Consider the following 21419-nt stretch of genomic DNA (forward strand, 5'->3'; position numbering starts at 1 on the left):
TCAAAAACGTGATTTCATGTACAAAGTCAATGCAAATTGTGTTTTCAACCAAACTTCATAAATGAATGATTATTTTTAGTTTTGCTAGTCTAAATTTATTCATGTTATGATTTTTACGATCACAGAAGACTCCCCAACAAATTTCATTGAAAAAACAATGAAAAACTAAAGGTCAAAAAAACAAAGAAATGATTTGATATCACAATTTTTTTCATGTATTCTTGCTAAGGACACCACAAAGAGTTTCTATACCAAAAATTAGTACATTTGGAGCTTTATTTAGGGAGTTAGAGGAAAAAGTATGATTTCGCATACTAATTACGCATAAATTAGCATAATCATTTAATAGCGATTCGCATGAAATAAATTACTATATAATCTTGTAGATTATGTCCCAGACAACCCGCGTGCCAATTTTCGGCGCGATCGCGCGGTCGACGGCCGAGATCTTAGGGGGGGCCTGGGAGGCCCCCCCCGGCCATAGGAACTCCCAAAATACCCCGGCCTAGATAGGGTTAAGGCTCTAAATAAATCTGTACATGCAGGGTTGTTATGGTAGTCGTTCACTGGATTTCAGAGCTTTGTAACACAAAGCTCATATCTGGGATATTGCCAATGGCTTTGGTCTACATTTCTGTTCATGTTATCTGCATATGAGATCTTGTATGAACCCAGGGGCCCGTCTTACAAAGTGTTATGATTGATCCAATCAATCATAACTATGGAAATCCATCAGTGTCATAAATTTTTCTACAGGAAATTCGCATAATTTCCTTTGTAAACATAGAGAAGCACAGTGAATTTTCAAGAAAACAATTGATGCATGAATATACATCATAGCTAGAAAATATTTTGAACAAACATGCATACATGTTGACGTTGCTGGCCGTCCATAGGTGCGATTGATTGGATCAATCGCGACTCTTTGTAAGATGGGCCCCTGGTCATACAGAGGCTGTGCTAAGATTGTATAAAAGAGATTGTGCAGCTACCCTGTGTTCTCCTCAGACTCTGCACACAAATGATACAGAGAATGTACGATTCCATGCAGATCGGAGCTGCATAGAGATCCCAAAGAGGCCTTAAGATAGAACTTGGTACAAACCTGTAAATTTGATATTACTTGATTACATGTACTGAAAAATTACATGATATTACATTGGGCCAATTTATCACTTGAATTCCATAAAGTCCTCTGCATATATATCAAACAAGAACATAAAACACAGGAAATCTATGTTGTAATGACTAAAATGATTGCAGCATCTCCCTACCTAGGCAGCACTGAGAAAATGTGTGTGACTCTTCACTTGGCTTAAGAAAATTCCGAAGAGTGAAAGAAAGCTTGCTCCTCAAATTCTAGGTTGTGAATAGCTTTACAATTACACAAGAATATAAAGCGCACGAATGGCACTCATTTTCATCCTTCATACCTGTTCATACTTGAATAGTAATAGACAATTAGTTACAAAGGCAGATTTGAGTAATAAATAGTACTGCTTTAAGTTTATAACTAGCCATTCCATAAACTTGTTAAACATTTGAAAACAAAACTAGCCATATCGTTAGCCACATTTTTATCTTACTTGAAACACAAAAGAGTATTCTAAATTCATGACCGGGTGCATATATATATATATATATATATATATATATATATATATATATATATATATATATATATATATATATACACAAGAGCATCTTATATAGATATAAAATACTGATGTTGATTTTTTCAGCATGACTGCACTTACATGTAATTTTTACATGTTCAATTGGTCAATACTTGCTATTGTCAGAAAAGTTTTTTTTTTATTTGGTTGCAGTTTTCCTCTTATTCTGTTATATGTGTTGGAAAGGTAGTGTCAAAATGATGTCTTGGTAACATTCGCCAATGTCATGATTGACTACATGATATCAAAAAGGAGCATCTCTTGAAAAAAAAAAACATTATAATGATAACAAGTTTTAAAATATATATCCCGGGTTTTGAGACACACATAAACAAAGCCTACATATTTTCAGTTCATGAGGTAGAAAAAAATATTCAATTTTTTTCAGATAAAAAGATAAAAGTCCCTCTTTACACTTTGATACTATTCATATACCTTCTTTACATACACACATTATTTGTTTCACAAGGTAGGCATATGTTGCTTTCACACTGGCCCCCTGCAAAACACCTGACATGTTCTGATCGGATAGGGCTCCTTATCATAATTGTATCTTCCTAATCGAGTGGCTGTGAATATATACGTATAAGTATTACATTTCTCTGTTCAATCAGGAAAGACCGACTGTAATTGCCCCCATCCTTTCTACTTTTCCTACATTCTTGCCTCCTTCTCTTGTGTCATAATCTTAATCTAAAACATGATAAATTTATCAAATAGTAACAAGTATCAGTGTAGAATAAATATATTGCATAGATATAGTCAATGGAATGAATTAATTGGAGTGCTATCCAAAATCCAATACATATTAATACTTAAAAACAAACTTTAACAGTAAAAAGCTTTTTTACAATAAACATGTATGTTGTAAATATTTCAATTCAAATATATAAAAAATAAATACATTTTCTAACAAAATCATCAGATTATGATTGATTTCTATGATACATTTAAATGGCAGATGGCAATATAATTCTTAATTTAAGAGCAGTGTAGGATTATCTCTTCATTCACACTTAAATGCTTGAAAAAAATGTTTGTTTAGTGAGAGGCTTTGGGGTTATAGTGTACCATACTTTTCAAAAGCTGACACAAATTCTTGAAAAAAAACCCTTAAAATATGTTGATTGAATATAGAGGCCTTTACCAACAACATTATGTTGTGTAGGAGGGTATATACTGAACATTGAAAATCTGCCTTATTCTAAAATCTCTGCAATTTGGAGCTTAAATATTGCAAACCAAATATTGAGGATAAATTTTGAGGATAAAACATTGCACTTGACGATATACCTAGAACGCCCCCCCCCCACATTTTTTTCTTACTGTTCAAGATTAACCACATTTTGTGTTTGTTCAATAATGTTTAATCTACACTAATCACTAGAGGCCCATCTCAATTCATCAATATCTTTCATTTAATAACAATGTAACTTTGAATGAAAATAACCACTTAAATCCATAATTTGGCAACAGGATTTCAAGTAAGAAATTGTGGTTTTCACATGCGAAATTTGAACAAAAATATCAACTTGTAATATACAATTAATATTAATCTCTTATTATTTAGAATATATAGAATTCCAAAACAAAGAAAATTATAAATATTGCTGATTTGATTAATAAAAAGTGATCACAGAATGCAAAATATGATTCATTGTCATTATCAGGTTGGTATATGTTGGTATATATAATACATGTATAGATTCATGAGTTGAGTAATAATATGGAATGCAGAAATAATAAGTTAGTTGTTTACCAGTTTCGAATGTGCAAACACTACAGTGCAACACATTAAAAAAGATGAGAAAATTGCATACTTTTAATATCATATGACAAACTATCAAACTATCTCAAAGAACTTCCTTCTCCGACTTAGGCCTTTTTTCCATCCTCTTCTTCTGTTTCCTGAACAGTAAACCAGGCACTAGAGCGACAATAGCCATTGCTGCCAACTTGAGCATTGTTGTAGTGGTTAAGACATCTCGAACAGATGTGATTTCAGACAGCAGAGATCCCGTCTGCACACATATGAAGTTATATGGCATCAGACCTGATATAAACAAGGATTTTTGTTCAAAAGATTAAGGAATCATACATGTACATGAATTGAAATGCAAATTATATTTGCTTTTTTAGTGAATTACTTGGCAACTTAGGAAAGATTTCATCAACATCGAGAGTCTATAGACTGCATATTTTTATGTGTTCCTTGACTTACAGCTTACTGATCATGAATAATATCGTAAAAACGCTGGTTTACGCTTTATTTCAAGATGATCAAATGGAATGCATGACAGGCAGGCCTCAGTGTGAATTTGCTAACCTCGCAAATATCTATAATAAATGTGTCTCCTTGATATTCCTAGAGGAATTTACAAATTTCCCAACACTTGAAGTTTTTGCTTCAAGGAAACATGTAAGACATTTCCATAAAATCCTGAATTTTTTAATATCATTTTCAAGACATAACTCTTCAAGTCCATATGATGAGATAAGGCCTTTTGATGTTTTAAATTGAGCAATCAATTGAAAGGTGGAGCTCAAAAGAAGGGACTTTTTGGAGCCAAGAATGTCTGTTATACAGTGGGGCCTTCTAGAAATAGATTCCTATGCTGTAAATAATTTTGATAGCTTTTGATAAACCAACTGAAAACATGTTGTGCAGTTTTGGAGAAGTAATAAAAAAAGAATGTTTGGAGACATTTTGTGATCTCCCTGTTCCTTGCCAACTTATTTGTTTTCTTAATGCTGTTGTAAAGAGTGAAGTTGATGAATATGTTAACATTCTGTTGGGTATATATCACAAGACAGCATGATGAAATTGTTGCATTATGGGTAAAGATCCAGGAAGTATTTCAGCTGTTCTGGGGCCCATAACAAAAAGCTTTGCGACTGAATTATACATTTGATTACATTGATTACTGTGTATGATCAATCGTGCCCATGACTCGCGCTGATGCAATACAAATGTGGCTGTGGCATATTGGCTTTAATTCACTTTTATATAATGCAACCATGTTAGTCTTACCTATAAGTACTGAGAAGAAAAACTGAATGAGAGGCACATCTAGGATAGGTGAGGCCATGTTTAAAAACCAGTTTGGTGACATTGGAAATAACCGCAGGAAGAGGAGAAAGAAGAATAGGCTCTCTAGATTGTCTTGAACCTGAAAAAACATTAAAAGGGTAACAAAAATTCAGTTTCTGAAAACACACACCAAACAGCAAGTCATGTAAAACTATTAATTCAGAATGCTATCTTAAAAGTGAAGCTTTGACAAGAAATTCTCAAGTCCGATTTCAACCTTTCCTGCAAACTAACTTGGTATTGTTACTAATAATCCTATTGAAAAAGGTTATTCAGGTTCCATAAATGTCAGTGTGACACATGTTTTTACATTTTCATATGTGGATTTCAGTTAGAAGACTGTATCTGTTATCGACAACAAAACTGAAAAGATTCTTCAGTTTTATAATGAAAACTGCATGGAGACTGTTTAGGGCCATACACAAAAAAAAAATCCAGAGTGTAGGGCACACAACAACCCCCCCCCCAACCCAAAATGGTCTTTATGGAAAGGTTCAAAGGAAACCAAATTTGTGGTTTTATATTTATACTACTGCTTTCTTTTGTAACTGCTACTCCTGCTGCCACTACTTCTCTTGAACTGAGCACCACAATATCTACTACTCTACTACTACTACTACTACTCTACTACTACTACTACTACTACTACTACTACTACTACTACTACTACTACTACTACTACTACTACTACTACAACTACTACTACTACTACTACTACTACTACTACTACTACTACTACTACTACTACCACTACTACTGCTGCTGCTACTACTTCTACTACTACTACTACTACTACTACTACTACTACTACTACTACTACTACTATTACTACTGCTACTACTACTACTACTATTACTAATATGACTACTACTTCTGTCATTACTTGACTAGATCTACTACTTATTATGGTAATATTTACCATTTTCTGTAGAGGTTTGACCCTTTCGGCAGCATATTTCAAGATTAGTGCTCTACCAAAGAAATGCGAGAGCAAATAGCACAGGGTTGCACCAAATGCTGATAACACACAACACATGGGGAATGCTAACCATGGGCCAAACAAAGCTCCTCCTAGAAGATTCTGAAGAAAAGAAAAAGATCAATTGAGGTTATAAGTACATTAAAAAATAAAATAACTTGAAAACAGCAATACTGTTACTCCTTCTATTTTTTGTGTTAAATAAATGGACTATATAATGGCATCACTAATCACATTAGTGCCGCTCACGGTAAACTTGACACTACGTCGCGGGAAAACGTGTAACGAGCGCGGGTAGTCATGAGCTAACCGCGTTCAACATGTAAGAGCGTGAGGCACACGGCCGGTGATTATTTCAATGGTCCATTTCATAAAGTGGAAGAGCGCCCCTACGCTGAACATTTGCGAGCTCAGGCTGTACTACTACGTGGTTAATTTTGCGCAATAAATTGATCGGCGCGCCTCAGCCGCGCCGCCGTGCCAATGCAAGCTAGCTAGCAAGGTGCAGTACGCGGCATGGCACCGGCCGGCGCGGCATGCAAGAAGCAATGCAAGCACGATTCATTCTGCGGGTGCGGCCTGCGCTAGCTCCCTGCGATTACACTCCTTACTCTACCTTGTATTTTCTGACCTTATTATTTTTGTAATATTCATTTAACCTTTCATGTTTCTTTGCGAAGATTTGTGATTTTTTGTTTTCTCCAGTTTTAGTGATGACACTTGTTTGTGGCGGAATTTGGGTGAGTTTTACGGGGTTTTGTTGACAGTGCAGGCCTGTGAGTGACAGTGGCTGACTGAGTGATTGAGTGCCGCTACGTTACGAGAGTGTTTGTAGGCTCCGGCCGGCCGTGCATGCCGCCCCCGTGTCTGCGGGCGGACCATAGAGTTATAGAGGCTCCGTTGAGTTTGGTATTGCCTGCTCCAGAGGCAGTGTACATGTACAACTGTTCGTGCATTGCACAAAGATCGTTGGTTTATATAAAAAAATCTTCATTTCCATTCTTAATACCGTAAGGGCACTAGTATTCAACCCGTTTGGAGAGTTTTCTTAAATAAATAGAAATATAGAATTTACCTGAATTTCAGACCCATCTTATTTTCAAGAGCAAATGCTGGTTATTCTTTTTCCGTTATTTTTTTCTTCAACCAGTCGACTGTGTGCGCGGGCGATCAAATTATACGGCGACGGTTTTTTGCACTAGTATTCAACCCGTCTGCACTAGTATTCAACCTAGCGATGAAAGATGGTCCTGTCTCTCAATCTGCCCTTGTCCCATCCGACTATGGACTAGACCATTTGAGATGAGACCAAACAGGGAATTAATCAAAGCCAGAGACTTACATAGATCTAGATCTAATTTACCAATATAAACCCTTTTGAGATTTGCTATCTATCCTCACTAGGTTGAATACTAGTGCAATTCAGTGCAAAAGGCCATCGGTGCATAATTCGATCCTACGCGCATACAGTCGACAGATTGATAAAGAAAATACCGACAACAGATTACCCAGGAAATAACAAAGGTATGAAATTAAGATAGTTTCCATATTTCTAAATATTTTTTGAAATATGTCAAAATCTTTGAATTATGCCGGGTTGAATACTAGTGCCCTTACGGTATATATTAATAACTTGAATAATCTAGGTCTAATTACATCTACATTGTACATGTATTTTATCTTTTGCTTCATGTACATGTATGTTTCTATATATAGCATCTGCTCAAAAAAAATATTTTGCCATTATCAATCTTATTACTATTAGGCCTAGTATTATTAGAGTCTATGTATCCATGTATTTTTATTTTTTATGTTCTGATTTGTATAGTTCTAGTGCTCTTGTACATGTATAAACAGCACCATGTACATGTATGTAGATCTCTAGTCTAGATCTTACATGTAGTGGTACCATTCTTTGAACAATTTCCCAGGCAGTGAGCATTGTTGGTGATAAAAACGTTTGGTGGTCTATGACTGTAGTGTACATGTATTTTCTTTTAATTTCTTTTGTGTGTTGAATGGTGTGTGTTTTTTTATTCTAGTCTTTTCTGTCTCCCTGCATAATTATCCTTGCCCATTTTGGTCTTGATGGAATATATACATACGCTGTATACCCTGGCTGTATATATTATATACCTATTTGTACCATGTAAAGAAAGTACAACTCACATTTACTAACATACATGTATATGTATTTTTTAACAATAAAACTGACTAACCTTTACCCCTAACTCTGGACTCATACATGTATGGGTCAATCCACGTCAAATCAACCAATTTTCAGACAATTATTTGTCACCCGACCCCCTTCGATTTTCTTTAAACTCGCACCAAATGTTCCCCAAGTATCTGACGGAAAAATCTGAAATATTTTGCCCCAAGGTCAAATGGTTGCTAAGATACGGCCTCCCTTAGTAACCAATGCGTGGCCAAACAACCAAGTTTAAAAAAAATTACTATTTTTGATTGACTGTTGCAACCAAGTTTGATGAGGTAGAGTGCTTATTTTCTGTAAATTGGAAGAACTTTTTAGTCTCAACATGCACAGTATATTACGGCACGGATCTGACCAGCCGTTATTGCTCACGAGGTCGCCGAAAATGGTGTTAAGCGTCCAAGTCAGTGATTTTGGGTGCATGTTTGGAAGCTCATAACTTCCAAATTCAATTAGCTTAGAGCCCAATATTATGCGTATTTGAAGACTATCACTTGCTCAACAGACATACAAAAAATTGGCCCAAACGTGCGCATTGTTTTCTTGTAGGGTGTTGGATTTTTTCTAAAAGTTGCCAAGTTCAAGGTCACGGATCACCCCTCGTCCCAACGAGGAGCAACACCAAGTTCTGTACAGTGCGTCCCAGAAAAAACGAAACCGAGATTTAGCGATCAATTATCATTACTTAATCATAAATAAAATAGACAAATGACCTACCAATTTAAAGCTTAGAATCTCCTCTTTCATCTGATATTACTTAGATTATTTTTCATTCACGCATGAGTGAGCAAATGCAATTTGAAGAAAGGATATCAAAAACTCATTTAGCGGGGGGTATCTGGGTTTCAAAAAGAAAACCACATTTTTGAAAAGTTCGATATCTCCTCTTTAATTTGATACCTAAATTACAGAAAATGGTCAAGAAATAACAAAGTTCTGGTCATTTGAAATAAGGCTTGAATTTCAATAATTTCATAAAATGAAGAGGTTCTCCAGGCTGGCTTTCAAACTCTCTCGACACTCTGTTTTGTTGACGATCAGCCATGCATTAAATCTTTTGTTCACCATGCGAAAGCTTCTGTGGGAAACCGGTATAAACACGTTTATCTCATGAAATTATGGAAATACAAGCCTTATTTCAAATGACCAGAACTTTTTTATTTCTTGACCATTTTCTGTAATTTTGGTACCAAATTAAAGATCAGATATTGAACTTTTCAGAAATGTGTCTTTCTTTTTGAAACCCAGATACCCCCGCCAAATGAGTTTTTGGTATCCTTTCTTCAAATTGTTTTTGCTCACTCATGCGTGAATAAGAAATAACCTAAGTAATATCAGATGAAAGAGGAGATTCTAAGCTTTAAATTGGTAGGTCATTTGTCTATTCTTTTTATGATTAAGTTATGATAAATGATCGCTAAATCTCGGTTTCGTTTATTCTGGGACGCACTGTATACTGATAGACAAACCTATATTTTCATGGGATACTTAAATCTTTAATACGCCAGTATCTCATCGTTAATGGTTGTTTACATCGACTTTCACTTAAGTGTCATTTCAACACAAAATTTATGATTTTAAGCTGATAATTGTAATTCATGTTCCTTTCAGGTTGTTGTTTAATATCCAAATAATACATAAAATCACATCTTTATCTTTTGACCTTGAAATTGATCTAAAATTAGCTGAATATGCCTTAAAATAGTATTTTCAGCTACAGTTTTCAAACACTGTCAAATGAGCTGTAAGCTGTCACAGCGGTGGATTTTTGACCTTACAGACCCCAATTCATTCACTTGCTAAACCATTGCTCATCAAAAAAAGTCAATGACATCGTTTCTATCATTTATATTTTGATATACAAACATTTTAATGAATTTTAATCAACAAATTCCTGTGATCTTTACATACGCCTGTCCGACATGCTTTGCGCGCCGTATTTTAATTACTCTGATGTGCCATTTTTGAATAGCCCTTGTCTGCCGCTGGGGGAAGGGTTGATACCCCCTGTGATCTTGGTATTTGCCGGGGGGGAGAGGGGGTCACAGGGAAAACGGGTACTTTAAACAAAGATATTTTTAAATTGCATGTATACTTTACTACTCCCGATACTACTACTACTACCACCACTACTACTACTCACTCATTCGACCACAACTACTTATCCTACTAATATGCAAAAATTAGTTTTGCTTTCCCATAAAATGCATTTCGTTTATTTGACCTTTGAAGACGTAATTGAAGCCCTCAATATTACTCCAACATGGAATATCTATCTTTCTAATAGACGAAATTTGTCTAAATTACTCTCCTTCCCCCTCAAAAAGTCAAAGGAGTTTGGGGCCATTAGATGGTTCATTACGTTACGAATATGTGAACACCAATTTGCAGGAGAGATAGTTTGATATCAAGCTTATATGCAGGTCCTGTCCTCCCCCCATAATCTCAAGTGCAGAGGGGGCGTCCCTCCTAAAAAAAATTGTTGATAACCCTTTTTCCCTAAATTTTGCTCGAGATCGGATCCTCTCTTTTTTTTTACCTGTGTCCATCCCAAAATTTCAGGTGAACCCCCCTATGGGCTTCCGCCGCCAATCTTTACGTGGCCTTGGCCTTTTACAATATTGTACGGGAGCAAATGACAATACATTATTTCATATAATTAGTCTCTAAATTCAGACCTATTTCGAACAGATAATTTGTGCTGAAACCCTGATGTACCAAAATACCTGACTGCAGATGGTCTAAGTTTATTGACCCTAAATGACCTTTGACCTTGGTCATGTGACATGAAACTGAAATAGGATGTTCAGTAATACTTGATTAACCTTATGGCCAAGTTTTATTAACTAGGTTCATATACTACTTTCTAAGTTATGACGTCATTTCAAAAACTTAACCTCAGGTTAAGATTTGATGTTGACGCCGCCGCCGCCGTCGGAAAAGCGGCGCCCATAGTCTCACTCTGCTTCGCAGGTGAGACAAAAAATGGTCCACTGGTAAATCATCTGAAAGTGGCAAAACAAATTGTCGCAACGGAATAAGAAATTTACTCAAAGGAAAAAAATGCTTAAACCCAAACTTCCAGCCCCCCCCCCCCCGGTATTTAAGGTCCCTTAGAAGAATCTGCTCTTAAGAAACACTTGTCAAGTCAACAGATTCAATAGTTTCTGCTCGTGCTTCGCGCTCGCATTTTATTTGAGCATATTTTGGGGGGAGGGGGATTACTCAGTGTGTTCCTTATTTTAAAGGCGCTTAAACTCTCAAATTTTCATATCACATTAAAAAAAAAGTCAGCTTATAGGCTTCCCACTTGCATCACGATATCAATCCTATTCATATTTACAGTAAGTATATATAATGTTCCTGTTTTGGGGTCTAAACCTTTGAAAATAAGAATTTACGACCAAAACTAAGTGTTTAGAATGTCCGGTTTGTCAGGTCATGAAATCGAGTTTTCAAAGGAGGTAAATAAAAAAGGTAAATTGCCGATTTGTCCACTGCCAACACATCTACCCACGTCCATCAACATTCCTTCCAACAACCATTAGGCCTATAGGTCAAATAACCATTATGTGCTATCAACACTTCGTCTAATCACCATTGCGTCTCATGACCAGTTGGTATAATACTCGTTTGATTTCCATTCGTTTTGCCCAATAAACACTTTAGACCAATTGATATAAAGACTGAATGGCTTTTGGACCAACTGGTTATTAGACGAAATGGCAATTACACCATGCAGATATTGGACGAACTGATGGTAGAAAATTTTCTATTAGACGAGTTGGTAATTTGACGAATTAGTTGGACTACATAAAAAATCCTTAGCGCCCCTCTTTTAGCATGTTTAGTATTATGAGCAGTGACCCTCTTTATTGATTATTCTTAGGAGTGGTGGCCCTCATGGTCGATTATAAATGATTCATTTTGCATTATGAATATCAGACCTTATTACTTATGCTCCTTATTACTATGACCCACTTTCCCTTTTATGACTAGCAAAAATTGGGTTATAAAATAACTTCCATGTTATGAATAGCTGACCCTTTGGCCATGCAGCGAGGCATTATGACTAGCGGTCATACCGGTGGGCTATGCCCCATTAAAGTATTCTAACCTATATGCGGGCAACGCAGGTACGGTTCGAGGATTTTGAAGAGGGTACTGCAATAGATGTTTAAGGTCAAGACCACCCAAGAAAAATGTTGATTTGAATAAATATAGAAAAATCAAACTAGCAAAACGCTGAAAATTTCATCAAAATATATGTTGAATAAGTTATGTCATTTTCAAGTTTCGCTTGTTTGTCACAAAAAAAAACATGAAAAAGTGATCATGCACAACTCAGTAACATACAAATGAGATAGTCGATGATGTTCATCATTGTTTTTTGTTTGAATTATACAATATTTTATTTTAAAACAGATTTGACAATAAGGACCAACCATATAGTATTAACAATGCTAACTCCACATCTTCAGAGAGGAATTGATTGTTTCAGTTGACAATGAGGAAAAGTAAAATATTTCAAATTTCATACAATGATAAACAAAAATAGTGAGTGGATGACGTCATCAGTCTTCTCATTTGCATATCGACCAAGATAATTGTTTCGTAAAATTAAGTGAAACTATAAAATGCCACAACTTTCTTTTTACATCCGATTTCGATGAAATTTTCTGTGCTATGCTTGTTTAAATTTTCTCTTTTTATTCATATCAACTTTTGTTGTGGTGGACTTGTCCTTTAGATAAAGATCATTTTTATTTTCGTCTCCCGAAAAAATCCCTTAAAAAATGACAAGCTCAACAAAGAGAGAAGGGAGGGGCAACGTCCTCCGTCCCAAGTGAACGCAGTTTTGCACTCGAATGGGAGTATAATTTTTCCTTCAAAATTAAGGGGTGTGCCCCCCCCCCTTCCTTTGATCAATTCCTGCAATGGAATTTTTAATCTAGGGCAAAAAGATGTAGAAAGAATAAAAAGTGACCTTGCAAAGGCCTGTCCGATGATTTTCATGATAGGCCTTCGTGTTGTTTCTTACCTTAGAATATCCAGTTTTTGTGGAATCTGTGCATGCCTGGTCAGTCCCCATCGTCGAACCAGGGACGTCCCTGGTCTCACGTCCCCGGTTAAGACAAAAAATTAATGATCCATCGTAGGGCCTGAGTTCAAGCCAAGTAGAGTTCTGGTATAAATTACCTTAAAAGTATACTTGGCGGAGGTCACTACCATTGGATAGTGAACAACATCCGCTAGAAAAAAAAATCATGGACAAGGCTTAGCTGTTTCTCGCTGGTAGGCTGAAAATATTTAGATTTAGATGAATAGAATAAAAGTTCAGAGCAAAATGCTGAAAATTTCATTAGAATCGGATAACAAATAACTAAGTTATTGAACTTCAAAGATTTGCATTACCCCCCCCCCCCCCGGTATTTTGGTGAACAGTTCTATGCATGTCTTCATGAATATACAGATTATTACAAAATAAATAATACGGATAAAGTATGGTATTGGAAATAAAGATAGATGGAACCAAAAAGGGCAAGCAGAAAAGAAAAAGGGAAAAGTTCAAACTTCAAGTAAACAAAAAAAATCCAATCATCTAATAAAAATAATAATTTCATTTGGTGTTTTTTAAAGTTTAAAAAATAATATGTTTTAAAAATGAATAAAATTTCAAAGTGAAACATTATAGTTAAAATTAAAACTACATCGCGGCATCGCGTGCACACCAAAGCTGAAACAACTAGATCTATAAAAACTCAATAACTTGTTCCTCCGATTACATCTCCAAATCGCTAATCTTAGAATCCCTAGCATAATTATAAGAATTTCCCGCCGATTTTGTGATTATTTTGGTGGAAAACTGTTTATCATGAGAGACTGTTTCACCATTAAGAATTTGCTTCGATCCTACATGCATGCATGTAGCCTGCCACACACAGGCAGGAGACCAGTTTGCAATGCATTGGGTATACAGCAAGAAATCACCGCAGAACTTGCAAAAGTTTACAGTAAATATCGATTTAATTGTTGTCCCTGCTTCGTCAGCTGTTGGTTATTTAAATGAAAGTTCGTCACTTTTAAATGTATTAACTACCTTTTGTTCAATATTCTGAAATACGGGACAAATAGGCGTCCCGGGAAGGGTTTGTCGGGACGCGGGGACACAGGAGCAAAATACGGGACAATCCCGGAAAATAGGGGACGTCTGGTCACCCTGATACGTGATTTGTTTGAATTGTTATTTTCTTTTTATTTTATTCATGTATAGAATTTCGTTTCCCCTCAGCTATTTTCTTTCCCCAACATTGAATATCATATTTGTGTTTTATTATAGCAATGATATTTTTGTTTATGATTATGTTAAGATTCGCATATCTTGAATATTATAATTATGATTGTTTCTTAACGTAAAGTCAATTCCTTCACCCAATATGATTTGCATTAGGATGGGAGGTTGGGTGTCCGGACACCTGACAAAAATGAAGACTTGTTTCTTTTTATCTCAAGAATAAGCCAAAAATATAGGTTGAGTAGTGCTTATCTCCATAAATGTTTGTTCTCTATATTATTTTCTTACATTCTGTGTTTAAAAAAATCAAGGACGTTGCTTGTAAACTTCTAAAAAATGGGAGTAAAAGTCATGTTTCCTGACACCCAACCTGTCCGGACACACAACCACAGGGTATACCTTTATTTTAAAATTAATGTATTGATCTTGAAGAAATATTACAATTGGATGAACCAATGTCTGTTTACATTACGGTATTCAGTATTTTTCTTTCCTTTTTATATCGTTAATTTAGAAATCCTTAACCGAAGTATCTTATTTTTCTTTAATCATTTTTCAGAATCCGCTGGTATAGTACACTATTCCCTCTCCTATATTTCCCAGAAATGTATTTGCAAATTTATTTTTCTTTTCTGATGCATGTGTTCTTTCTTTCATTCACAAGGTAGGTCTTTGTTTTTCATTTTCAGTATTTTTTCTCATTTCAAGTACCGTTTTTCGATCATTATTTTGGAATTGCTTTAAATTAGATTGTTTAATTTTACTTTAATATTCTCTCATAATTCGTATGCAGATCGAGAGATAGTTTATTCTTCACTCATACTCAGTTTTTCATCGTTTCAATTTTCACCTTCATGTTTTGTTATTTTTCTTTTTTTCACATGCGTGTGTTTTAGGCCTATATCATTCATTTTAAACGCCTAGTATAATTGATTTACATTAATTTGTTCAGCAAATTTTTCGATCAATTGTCCTAGTGTGTAGTTTCAGTCATGTTTTTCTTTTATTTTGTTAATTGGAATGCCTTAAAAATGATATCATTTTATATTACTTTCAACTTTTCTCAAAGATTGCAGACATGGTTTACTCTTCCCAGGGCCCTGGGAACGATTTTTTTTAATTGGGGCTGCTGAAGTAAATTTGACTTTCGAAATGTCACATTTCTTTCATTTTATACTTACCAGGGAGAGTTGTGTATAAAAAAATCAAATAATACACAAAGGAAAATCTTGTTTCAGCACCGGCACTCCTCTTCCCCCTTCCATGACTTCCTAATCATCATCATTCGATTTTCTTATTTTCTTTAATTCCGTATTTAAATGTTGTTCTTTTCAGCCTGCTGCATGTATTTTCCTATAATTCATTTGGAATTTCGATTGAATTATTAACTCATTGCTACCATAACAGTTGGATTATCATGATTATTGAGAATATCAAAATAGATATTGTACAATTAAAATCACAATTATATATCAGATAAATACTGAAAGACTAGTGGGAAATACGTATTACCATATCAAGATTAACAGGGAAATGATAGAAGAAAGACCAGGGAAGCCGTACGTAATAAGGGGGAAAGGGGATATGAAGAAACAGGGAAGGGGGAAAATACAAATTGATGTACATAGAATATCTAAGGACCTGCATGACGGTGATTATATATTCCAAAAATTGACAAAATACTCACAGGAAACAGAAGGAGGGGGGGGGGGGGGGGGGCAAACAACATGAACCGTGTTTCTTTATCAAAAAGCAGACTATTATGAGGTATGAATGGTTTACGATCAATGGTCAAACGAGATAGTTCATAGTAAATTTGGATAATGGATAGACACATAGGAAAGGGAAGAAGTGGGATAGAAAAAGGATGAGAAATATGGAAAGGGGGAGAAGAGAAAGAAAAGGAAAAAGGATCGATAACGTAGAAAGAGGTCGATTCAGAGAAATATAGGGAGACGAGAAAACGAGTTTAAAAAGTTGAAAGGGATAGAAAAAGAAAACAACGAAGGAAATTAAGGAGAATAAAGAAAGAAATGAGAACAAAAGGATAGTAAGAAAGAGAGGAAAATTAATGTTCCTAGAAAACGCAAGATATTGCACAGTCACTCTATATATCCCCGGCCCCCCACTCTCTCTAATACATTTTCAGCTAGAGAGTCAAAAGGGGCCTAAAGCTTTCAGCTAGTTGGAGTACGGCTGGGGTGTGTATATATATCGACGCAAAATTCTTAATATCCATCTATATATAATTCCACATTCCGTCATGAGAAAGAGAATGAATCATAGTAGGTTTGTGTCGAATGAAACAAAACAAAAATCAACATTTCGGCCTATTCGGCCGATCGGTCAGACCATAAATAAGCATAGCAAACATTTTAACAAAATATTAAATCATATCGAAGAAATGCATGCAAATGAAACAAAAGTAACAAAGCGTCACTCAAATATGACAGCAGCAGCCGGGGGGGGGGGGGATACCCATTCCGTTGTGTCCGAAATACGTCGTAAAGTCAGTCATAGAATTGATCATATTCTGTCAAATGAATCTAAAACTTTGAAAATAATATTCAAAAGGCGACAAAACCCGAGTGATCATAATAGACTGTGGGATGGTCGCTAAAATTATGACTTTCCGTGGGGCGGCAAATACAACCACGGTTCTTGGACATGATAATATGTAAAATATTATGAGTGAATACATGCACAATGTTGCCATCAGTCAATTTTGCTCCTGACCTCAAAATTGAAATAATAATATGCAAAATCGTACCATTGATTCGACTGGAAATTGCGCCATTCACCCCGTGTGTTAAGGACTTCCGTGAACGCGCGCAAGCGTGCACAATGCATGTAACCTCGTTCGCGTTTTATTTTTTTTATTAGCTGTACATGATATACGTTATAATACAGAATGTACGATGGCGGATAAGATGTCGTCGTCTTCGTCGTGTTTTGACAGCGAAAATGACGATTTATCACTAGCAAATATATGCTACATGCACGTCTTACCCAAGGAAAGAGGGCCAGTAAATTCCTTTCAAGTAAAGAGCTAGAACAAATTAAGCCTTTGCTGCATTCGTTGATGTAGACTACCTGGGACTTCAGAATAAAAATAGCTATTCGTGCAGCAGAGAAGTTTGCGATTGACTTGCATGCAGCCCAGCATTTCAGCAAGATCCGAATGGATCAAAATAAATATAGATGTTCGATGTAGGCCTACCGCGTTTACATCTTGCCCAGAGCCAGGTCAAACATCGTTCGTATATCACCAGCATTGAGCAATCAAGCGATCGAAGGTAATTTGTTTTCACTTTGTGCTCTTGCATTTCACTCTCTGCAAAAGTGAAGCGGTGCAAACTTTGATGATTTTTGTATAGGTCTACATCTAGATTTCTTAATTGAGTCGATGAATAATGTGACTCATGACTTACTTCGTCTTCTATTCATAGGCTTGTAAATGTGGCGGTGAAGTAAGTCATGAAATGAGTCACATTATGTATCGATTCACTTAAGAAATCTAGACCTATAGATACGAAAATCATCAAAGCTTGTACTGCTTCACTTTTGCAGAGAATGAAATGCAAAAGCACAAAGTGAAACAATTTTGGCATGGACAAGATCGCTATAACAAGGATCACCATCTCAAAATCATCCGCTGTATCTTTTTCACCTTCGATAGCTTGATTGCTGGAATGCTGGTGACGAACGATGTTTGACCTAGCTCTGAGCAAGATGTGACGCGTTACATCTATAACGTTAGTTTGATCCATTCGGATCTTGCTGCAATGCTGGTCGGGCTGGGCAGGAGCGTAACGGGTCGGTGGCCATGCAGGAGGGGCAAGAGCAAAAAAATCTCCGGTCTTATCAGGGGCAGATCCATAATTTTCCAAAAGGGGGCTAATTTTTCAGAGGAAAGTTTCGACCAGCCCCCCCCCCCCAAAAAAAAAAGTTTTTCAACCAATTGACAAGCAAAAAATAAAAATAAAGGTTTTCACCCACAAATGAAGTATATTTCGTACACGAAAAAAAGGGTCTTCAATTTCAAAAGAGGGGGCACACCTTTGTTTTAATGGCATATTTACATTACAAATTTTAGTATTTTGCTTCTCAAAAGGGGGGGGGCAGGCAATGGCGTCATGAGGCAACATTTTGAGGGGCGATATGGTGTATCGGGTAAAAAAAAAACAATGCGAGTGAGCAAAAAATTATACATTTTTATTACAAAAATCCAATTTCAGATTTTGACATAATGTTAAAGAAGATAACATATTTTTCACCCTTCTCTCTTTCCTTTTCCTTTTTTTCTTGGTTTGTACGCCACGGTAAACAAGATTTTGTTTATGATTTTGCATGCTTATTTAAAAAAAAATAAAATCACCTTTTTATGACAATCTATCTGTTCTTCTTTCTTTCCTTTTCCAGTTCTTTTTCCCCTTTCCCTTTCATTCTCCCCCTTTTCTTTTTTCCCCTTTCATTCTCCTCCTTTTCTTTTTTCCCCTTTAAGTTCCCGGTGAACTCCGCCAGGGGGGATAGCTTGCCCCCCCCCCCCCTGCACTGTTAAGCCACTGCTCCCTGGGATGGGCCGGGTTGCATGCAAGTCAATCGAAAACTTCTCTGCTGCACGAATAGCTATCTTTATTCTGAAGTCCCAGGTAGTCTACAATACATCAACAAATGCAGCAAAGGCTTAAATTTGTTCTAGCTCTTTACTTGAAAGGAATTTACTGGCCCTCTTTCCTTGGGTAAGACGTGCATGTAGCATATATTTGCTAGTGATAAATCGTCATTTTCGCTGTCAAAACACGACGAAGACGACGACATCTTAATTATCCGCCATCGTACATTCTGTATTATAACGTATATCATGTACAGCGAATAAAAAAAATAAAACGCGAACGAGGTTACATGCATTGTGCACGCTTGCGCGCGTTCACGGAAGTCCTTAACACACGGGGTGAATGGCGGAATTTCCAGTCAAATCAATGGTACGATTTTGCATATTATTATTTTAATTTTGAGGTCAGGAGCAGAATTTACCGATGGCAACATTGTGCATGTATTCACTCATAATATTTTACATATTATCATGTCCAAGAACCGTGGTTGTATTTGCCGCCCCACGGAAATGAAAAACTAGAGACATTTTCCTTGTCCATCCCACAGTCTATACTGAGGGGGGATCGAGTATCAACAACTTGACCCCTGCGAGTGTGCTCCACATACTACTACTAGCATGAGTATGTATTACACGTATAGTGTTTTTTCTATCGAGTGTATCGTGTGTGTATGCATCTGGTATGCATCAAGCATGCGAAGCTGTGTATACGCGCTCTATCTATAAATAGAAAATATGAATACTAATTAGGTGAAATCGTATGCGCGTATTAGAATCTACACACCGTATACGTGCGATACGTACTCAGAAGTACACAGACGTACGTACGTAGATATACATGTAGATGGAGGGGTTTGATTTTAGTGCCCATGCACGATTTGGGCATGGCCTGCGCTGCATGAATTCGCCCTAAATTTAATCATGTATTCTATTTTGTTACCCTCGTATACGTACGTACACTACATTCCTAGTTTTGCAATGACCAAGATGTGCCATTTCATTATATAAGACCTTTGTTATATAATATTCGCCCTTTATTCGCTTCTTAACATTCATTGAACTCGCTAAATGCAAGTTTTATTACCCCTAAAACTGACACTAATTTGTGCATTCTGCTCGTGCTTCGTGCTCGCATTATTTATTTATTTGAACCTATTATTTTTGGGAAGGGGAGTTACTCAATGTTCCTTATTTCATAATGACATAAAAAATCGCCTTGGAGGCTTCCTTCTTGATCAATAATTTATTTTCTTAGATCAATAATTTATTATCTATTTACACTTCATTTACTGTTATACACAAATGTTTGCACCTATATCAAATGTTTGCCACCTTATTCAATAAAAATTTGCATTTGATAAATATTCCATTAATCAGGAAATTGCACAATTAATCCATCTACATCGTCACTCCTATTTAGCACTCCTATGGAAAATATATACAAATGGGTTCAGCCAAATGTAATTTTAATTTTAACAGATGTAAATTAAAATTAAGGGCAACCCCGCTATAATACTAATATTATCGCTGATATATTTAATGCTTAATATGAAACATACTTGTCTTCCATACTGCCTTATTTAGGCCCTATCTTTATTTGTATGCTTGTTATTGATTTTATTTTATTTTCGATTTTTGTGAGATCTCATTTCATACCATTATCATTGTTGCCATTATTACACCATCCAATACGATGGATCATTGATAACTAAGGCCCGTCGACGAAGGATCGTTGGTCTGAAGGCCTGACGAAGGATCAGATTGGGATTGATAAATTAAGTGCATGTATCCGATTGGGGGCTAGGGTGACATTTGTGTAATATAAGAATTCACGTACGTTTTAGGGGGCAAGATGGCATGTAAAGGGCAAAATCTAGAAGCTTGGAGCGCGCGATCATGAACATCATCATGATCTATTAGTTTATAATAAATGATTCACGATCGACGGTAAATTATTATAAGGGGGGGGCGGTATGATAACGCAGTCCTTCCTCCGTCCCCATTAGATCAAAGGGTCGCTAGTCGCAAAAGTAGGGGGTCGTATTGCTATTAAAGGGATGGTCCGGGCTGAAAGTATAAATAAGATTAAAATTCACTGAGCAAAATGCCGAAAATTTCATAAAAATCGGATAAAACAAAGTTATTGAATTTTAAAGTTTAGCAGATTTTGTGAAAACAGTCGTCATGAATGTTCATTATGTGGGCTGATGATGTCACATCTCCACATGATCTTTTGTATTTTATTATATGAAATTAGGTTTATTCAAGTTTTTTCCTCCAAGAACTAGAAAAATTGGTTTGACAACAGATTTAGTGCATTAGATATTTATTGCTGCAATTTATTTAATTATAAGGGAGACATATTCACACAAGAAAATTCATTGATTATGCGCAGGATCATTGAAAACTCCGAGGAGAACGAAGTCTGCTAATACACCATAACGAAGAAATGGAATTAAACAAAATAGATAAATGTATGACACTGACAGACGAAATAATTCATGCCTTTAGCAGGGGCAGCGGGACGGATATCAAAGTGGGGGCAGAG

At 36.0% G+C, this 21419-nt stretch overlaps 1 protein-coding gene across 1 annotated transcript in view; it reads right to left on the reverse strand.

Annotated features, from left to right (window-relative positions):
• Positions 1 to 1695: 1695 nt before the first annotated feature.
• The window catches only part of LOC121425331 (transmembrane protein 41A-like), a 47608-nt gene continuing 27884 nt past the window's right edge, over positions 1696 to 21419 (reverse strand). Inside the window, exons 3-5 of the mRNA XM_041621364.1 lie at positions 5687 to 5848; positions 4708 to 4846; positions 1696 to 3729 (exon numbers count right to left, since the gene is read on the reverse strand). Coding sequence (XP_041477298.1) covers positions 3530 to 3729; positions 4708 to 4846; positions 5687 to 5848 — 501 coding nt within the window. The 3' untranslated portion in view covers positions 1696 to 3529. The remainder of the gene's footprint in view (positions 3730 to 4707; positions 4847 to 5686; positions 5849 to 21419) is intronic.

The sequence above is a fragment of the Lytechinus variegatus genome, chromosome 1, assembly GCF_018143015.1.
Source record: "Lytechinus variegatus isolate NC3 chromosome 1, Lvar_3.0, whole genome shotgun sequence".
NCBI lineage: Eukaryota > Metazoa > Echinodermata > Echinoidea > Temnopleuroida > Toxopneustidae > Lytechinus > Lytechinus variegatus.